Source organism: Cyclopterus lumpus, chromosome 7 (genome assembly GCF_009769545.1).
Source record: "Cyclopterus lumpus isolate fCycLum1 chromosome 7, fCycLum1.pri, whole genome shotgun sequence".
In the NCBI taxonomy this organism is placed as follows: Eukaryota; Metazoa; Chordata; class Actinopteri; order Perciformes; family Cyclopteridae; genus Cyclopterus; species Cyclopterus lumpus.
In genome coordinates this window covers 559,247-566,196 of record NC_046972.1, presented here as the reverse complement: position 1 = coordinate 566,196, position 6,950 = coordinate 559,247, and the positions used below count along the sequence as shown (strand labels likewise).

Sequence of the window (6,950 nt, the reverse complement as noted above, 5' to 3'; positions counted from 1 at the left end):
TAAAAAAATACTACGCAATCCTAGTTGTTGTACATAACTTTTATCTGCATTGCAATGTTAATGTTTTCATCTGGCTCAGTTCTTTGTACCAGAGAATACAGCCTTTGTTCAAAGTTGAGTAAACGGTTAAAATTCGCAGTTGAATACACGAATACCCACTTTTCACGGTTTCCTATGAACGCCACATGAGAAGAACGGTTTGTTTTCGTCACGTGACAGGAAGTATGTGTCGGACGTTCAGCGCTATTAGGAAGTGTGTCTATTTACAATGCAGTGACACACAACTCTGAAGACTCGAAATACAGCAGCTACCCACTAGCTCCTGGAGGATTCCGCATGTTTCCAATGAAAACGCGCGAGGCTACTTTCGTCCTTGAGTCCTCTTTGCCGCCAGCTGTCTCTGTTTGGTCGTGAGTTCCGTTACTCAACCTTCGCGAGCTAGTTGTAGCCAAGTGGCTAGCTCGGTCGGATCACAACCTTGCCCTGTCCGTCACCATAACAGCGCTGCGTGCTGTGGTGAGTGCTAATGGTGACAGCTTTTCAATACACCTGTGTCATGTTCAATGTCAGTGAATGTCGGAACACCGCTCGGCAGTCCTCGGGGTGCAGCCCATGTAACTAACGCTAACTGTCCCGATAAAGTCCTGTCCTGAGTGGGTTGACGGGACATGACCGGCTACTGACGGGGGCGTTAGGCTGGCATGGACTCGGTGCAGCTGGATGGATGGAGAGCTAACGTACACCTGTCGTCTTAGATGGTGAGTTAGCAACACGGCTGTTTGTTTGTCGATGCTAACTTTAGTTAGAGTTTAAGTCATTCTGCCAACGTGGGATCAGAGAGGGCGGTCACTGGTAAGCCTTCGACTCCTTTAGGTCATGATGTCACTGATAAGACGAACGCTTCCGTTTAGGGTCTGTTGCCAAATGGTCTAAATTATAAAAAACACTTGATCTCTACAGATGTCCTGCGTGTGTCAGACATTGAACGCCTCCCCTGTGAGGGCTTCAAACCAGACGGTCGTCAGGATTTCCTCCCACAACTTGCAGTAGCTGGCATTAGCCCTGAGCCTCCAGGATGTTGGAGGGCCTTGTTGCCTGGGTGCTAAACACATATCTGGGAAAATATGTCAGCAACCTGAACACGGATCAGCTCTCCATCGCCCTGCTGAAAGGTAATCACACACACGTCCATCTTTCTGGTCACTGGTTGTTTAATGCACATTTTCCTGCTACCTCCTGTGTATGAAATCAGTTTGCATAGACTCAACACTTTGGTCGAATAATCCATCAAAGGGAAAAGGATTTCTGCTGAACTGTATTATTTCCCCCCATTCATTTTCTATCAGCACAGGGTGCCTAAATAACACTAGCACCTCGCAGTACAATTTCGACAGCACCCTCCAAAATGAGCAAACAATAGCAGTGAGGTACACCTGTAGCCAGATGTAACATACTGGCCACTAAGTGTTACTGCTGAAACCGTTTTCAAACATTAAAAACCAGTAGAGTGATCCTTTATGTTGGAATAATCATTCACTAACTGTTACAAACAATTGTAATGGGTTTCATTGAAATGATCAACACCTGTTGGGGAAAGTGAGCCAGTCCAAGCTTGTCTGTTTCCTGTCATTCCTCAGGTGCAGTGGAGCTAGAGAACCTCCCTCTGAGGAAAGATGCCCTCCAAGAGTTCGACCTGCCGTTTGAAGTTAAAGCAGGTGAGACACGCTGGCGGATGACCTCACAAAGTTTAAACGCCACTAACAAAAACTATAACCAAAGTGGGGGCTTCTCTTCGAAACCAAGGCAGCACATTTACTGTATGTCGATAAAGAAAACCTCCGTTTTAGATTTCCTCTTTTGACTCGTATGTGAAACGTCTCAAAGAGCCCGTCAGTAAGTGTGGTCTGTCGTAACAAACTGAATCAGGATTTTCCTGTCTGGGGACGAGTGCTCTACAGTCAGGACGAAGGAGCAGCATTCTTCATCATGCATACCTGCTTTCATCGCTGATGTGAAATGAGTCTGAGTGAGAAAAATGTAATTCTCTGCTCAGGTGGACATTACTACACTGTATGTTGGCTGCTATGTTAATTCTCTACATTTTTAATTGATGATATAAATGATGGGGTTTCAACTACTGATTAAAAAAATCCAATACTTATATGTTTTATTTATATGTTGTATATCAATATACAACACTAAACAATCAAATGATCATATCTGCCATTTTCTAGACTTGACAAGGAAATATTTGATCCTAAATACAACGTAACCCTAATGTCAGCATGGATGTAGACTCAACTTCCTCACTCTGCTAATTGGTTTGGAATTGCATTGTGGGTAGGGAGAGGGTGTTGGGCTATACAAAATAAACTGAATTGAATTGAATGTTTCTGAAAGGCCCATTTCTTTCAACCCCATGCCTCCAGTCTTTAATGCAGGCTGTCTGTTAACGTTTGGGGCAAGGTTGAACAGGCTCATTTCAAACAACTCATTTAGCTGTTGAAATGTCAATCCAACACTTCCACACACGGTCCGAAGAGTATCTGGATCAGAAAGACCCACAGACTGCGTTTCCTGTAGTGTGATCCATGCATCACATTGTCTCTTTCCAGGCTTCATTGGAAAGATCACTCTCCAGATCCCTTTCTACCGGCCTCACAGTGACCCTTGGGTCATCTCCATGTCTCAGCTCAACCTCATCATCTGCCCAGCCCAGCAGCAGGAATATGACGGAGCGAAGGAGAGAGAGGAGGAGAGGGAGCGCAAGACACGCCTCCTCAAGGCTTTAGAAGATAAATTCAAGGTAGGTGGATAAACACTGGACCATAGACGGTGCTCACCCGACACTAGAGGAGCTGCACACGTCTTGTGCTGCATGTCACTTTTACACCAACAAAAATGAAGTTCCTGAACTATTATTTCACAAAGATTTTTCAAAATCGTCATTTAAAAAAAAGAATCTCTGTCTTACACTCAGGAAAATGGACAGCCTTACCTAAGTTGAATAATGGAGGTGGGCCTTCTTGACCGTGTGTGTGTGTGTGTGTGTGTCCCCTCCAGAGTGAGTGTGAACAGAGGGGGGAGTCTTACTGGTACTCTGCCACGGCCTCAGTGGTTACTAGGATTGTGGAGAACATTGAGGTAAGCCATCCAACATTAGATATTCCAGCTGGGGCCGTATCCATTAGAGCTGTGAATCATCACTAGGCTCAGCACTCTTAACCCGTATCGCTCGCTCAGTTTTCTATATTACTGCACATGGCTACATTTCCATCAAGCCTGATTACGTTCTGTCACTGCGTCGATGTAGAATCCTTCATGTCTGCATGCTTCTTAGAATGGAGACATTTCTACACCTCCATTCATTCTAAGCCTGTCCTACAACAGTCAGCTGCCTCCATGGACATTGAAACAGGGTTTGCTTGCTGTAATTATTCTTCCTGTTCATACTGGACAATAAAATATATCTTCCTAAAGAGATCTAAAGCAATCTGAGTCAGTCTCATCAAGTATCTGTCTTACAAAAGTGACACTGACCTTTTAATGGCCAGTATGAACATGAGTAAACCCTTTTCATATGGCCGCCTGGCTGTAAAAACTGTTTATGATACAAAAGAACTATGATACAAACAGAATACCTGAATAAGTAAATAACCTCCAAATAATAATTTGGTAGTTGTTATTGTTGAGTTACAGACTGAACTTCTTATGCTTATGCTAATGTGCAGCTGAAGATCCAAGACGTGCATCTTAGATTTGAAGATGACTTCTCCAACCCAGAGAAACCCTTCTCCTTTGGGGTTTGCATCAACAACGTTTCTGCTCAGAACCCGTCCAAAGAGACGGTGAGTGTTCATTCAAAAGGTTTTAAATTCCCACTTCCTTTTTTACGTATGCTGTTAGTGGATAAGAGGACTTTTACTGTTATTGATGTTCATGAGACAGATGCTACAGGAGTCTAAATGCAACCCCAAAAAGCTTCTTTTTTATGTAATTTATGCCGTAGGCCAGTAATGCATTACATTCACCGAAGAAGTGTTTCTTTTAGTAATAACTTAGTATCTTATATTTTTGCTCATATTGGCTTGATTACTAAATAATTTGATTGGTGCTTCTCTACGATCAGTTGTGTCTCGAAGAGAGAGTGGAATATATTGCACATGTCGCCTGCCAAATAATATATATTTGTCAATTCACGATCTCTTTGAATCCCTTAATATAAAATGTTCTTCAGAATAGTTTGATGAATACATAATGTTACATGATCAGCAGGCTTCAAATAGAGCCTGTGATCAGTGATCGGTCGATACTGCTCCCTTCCCTATGTTATGAGCCATTGTTGGAAGTATCGTTATGTTGTGGATGATCTAGGACCACCACTAGTCTGTATTTGTGGTTAACAGGGATTACATTTTGATTCGCAGGTCCAGAAGCTCCTCCGACAAAAGCAGCTGGAGATTGAAGACTTCAGCGTCTACTGGGATACACAATGTGAAATTCTGGGCAAGCTGCCCGCAAATCAGATCCAGGTCAGAGACTCGATGGACGTCAACAGTATTAGATGTTACTAACGCACGCAGCATGGCACGCAGCATTGATTGATAGGGATTTGTTGTACTTGGGGTTAGAAGTGACTTCCCAGTGTATTTAAGGCCTTACCACAGCTGGTGAGTGTCAGTAACGAATTTTTGCTTGCGTCCGACCGGTCTGACCTGCCACTTCCACATCCTCCTGAATGATCCAGTGCAAGAGGTAAAGTTCCATACGAGTGGTCTGATTGTTTTGTTGCTGCACAGGAGGCGATGACCCAGTGCATGCAGAGCCGGGAGCATCAGTACATCTTTGAGCCAGTGTGTGCCTCCGTGCTGCTCAGGAGGAACACCTCCAAGGAGCCTCTGAGGTCCCGACACACCCCTCGGATCGAAGGCCAAGTTCAGCTACAGCCCATGTCCTTACGCCTGTCTCAGGTCTGTATGATGGGATGGAAGCTGAGTCTTATAGGACACTAGCCTGAAAGGAGACCAATGATCGTTTTACTTTTCAGATTTTCCATCTTCAAACATAAATAGAAATGGTTGAAATAACAATCAATTTTTTATTACTTCAAACCATTTACATGTAGGCCCCTGCTCTGACTTGCCGTTTTCCAAAGTCAGCTAAGCACCTTATTAATAAGTTTCTCTTTATTATTTAGTCAAGTATTCATTCCCAGGTTCACTGGTGTTTGTCATCTTTATTCACATGCAAAACAAAACAAGGTATTCACTGATTATGAAACACACACTTTTGGTTATTGAATGACTTCTTTTGGAGGGGTTATTGTATAATAAGCCCAACAGTGCTACGAAACCAGTGATATTAAAGGTTTCTGAAAGAGCCTATATTTATGTTATAATATTATAATATTCAATCTTATGTTAGTTTTTTGATCTGCTCCTGTTCTAGTTAGCTGTTAATCCAAACACTTATTCCATGTTGTCTTCATACAAGTGAATATATGATGAGAGAATATATACCGATTTCTTTTATTTGCCCCAAGTCTGTTTCACACCATCGGGGTTACAGATGAAAAATATCATCACAAGCCATCGGAATACATGTGCAACACATGAACTTAATATAATACAATAATTATAGTCAGATCTATGATGCTCTAGATGAAGCAGTAATATTATAAATCTGTTCATTCACACAGTCAGCGATTTGTTGCCGGCTGTCTTTTTTATGACTGTGTTGCTTTTAGTCTGAATTATGGCTTTGACTTCTGCTTACTTGTGGAATATTATCTAAGAATCCACGTACTGAGCTTTGATTGGTCAGTAGGCGATCTCTTATCTCTCCGAAGCAGGTGTAAGATTTGTTCAAAGCTCCACAGGCGGGGTCAAAGTGCACACATCTGGTCAGGGACCGGAAGTTCCCCGTCAGAATAAAACCTATTATCCTGCCTTCAGAATAAAAGCAACATATCAGGTTTCAATCGGCATTCATTTTAACTATTGTCTAAACAATAAAACATTCATTCTCATGCATCATACAGTTAATCATTACATTTGTCATTAACAAACAGAATAATAGAAGAGTGATCCCCTCATGTTTCATAATACATTCCTCCAGAATATTCCAAATTAATTATCATAACTTTCTTTATGTATTAATTTAAAACATAAACTTCTCTTATTTACATGTGCAAGTGTATATAAAATCCACTACAACTCAACACAGGTCATGTGTTTAGCATAAGTAACCATGGTGATCTACCCCAGTAAGAAGTCAACCTCTGAAATGAAAACCCATAAACTATGTTTTTTGTTATCCATGTCGCCATCTTGACTGTAAGAGACAACTGACAGTTTGTGTGCGAGTGGAGATGGAGATCTATCGTCTACAGAGTACTGACTGACTGTTTGTTCTCACGTAGGTCCAATACCAGCAGATCATGGCATTCCTCAAAGAGCTGGACCGTCGGGAGAGAGAGATGCTTCACCGGAAGTGGAGACCAAAAGTGCCCATTTCTGGGAGGTAAGTTGACCCTTATTTAGTGGGTGCAACCAGTCATTTGATCCTTGAATCAGATCTGAGCTTGTAATACTTGGTGTGTCCTTGCAGCTGCCGGCAGTGGTGGATGTTTGCCATCCAGGCCAACCTGAGTGAGATCAGGGAGCAGCGGCGGCGAGGCAGCTGGGGTTTCGCCCTGCAGCGGGCACGGGATGCCCAAACCTACACCAGCCTCTACTTCCGAAGGCTTAAAGGAGTCCCACTGAGTCCTCAGGAAGAGGTACGACACTGTAATGAGCTGTCAACAAATATATAAATATGAACAACAAAAACTACCAAATGTTGTTGTTGTATTCTCCCTCACATTCCCTTTGTTACTTACACAACTCGGTCACAAATCCAAAGAGGATGTACACAAAGCGTTTCCACTGGGAGTTGTACAGTTAAATTAA

General features: G+C 42.6%; 1 protein-coding gene across 6 annotated transcripts in view; it reads left to right on the top strand.

The window, feature by feature from the left end:
* The first annotated feature begins 207 nt into the window (after positions 1-207).
* vps13d (vacuolar protein sorting 13 homolog D) overlaps positions 208-6,950 on the top strand; it is a 65,790-nt gene continuing 59,047 nt past the window's right edge. For 3 of the 6 annotated variants that reach the window (XM_034537765.1, XM_034537766.1, XM_034537762.1), the window contains exons 1-10: positions 209-758; positions 961-1,172; positions 1,638-1,715; positions 2,616-2,806; positions 3,064-3,144; positions 3,732-3,848; positions 4,428-4,532; positions 4,800-4,970; positions 6,422-6,522; positions 6,610-6,778. In XM_034537765.1, coding sequence (XP_034393656.1) covers positions 1,076-1,172; positions 1,638-1,715; positions 2,616-2,806; positions 3,064-3,144; positions 3,732-3,848; positions 4,428-4,532; positions 4,800-4,970; positions 6,422-6,522; positions 6,610-6,778 — 1,110 coding nt within the window. In that variant the 5' untranslated portion in view covers positions 209-758; positions 961-1,075. Of the gene's footprint in view, positions 853-960; positions 1,173-1,637; positions 1,716-2,615; positions 2,807-3,063; positions 3,145-3,731; positions 3,849-4,427; positions 4,533-4,799; positions 4,971-6,421; positions 6,523-6,609; positions 6,779-6,950 lie in introns of all 6 variants that reach the window. The other 3 variants (XM_034537763.1, XM_034537767.1, XM_034537764.1) reach the window with 3 other exon arrangements.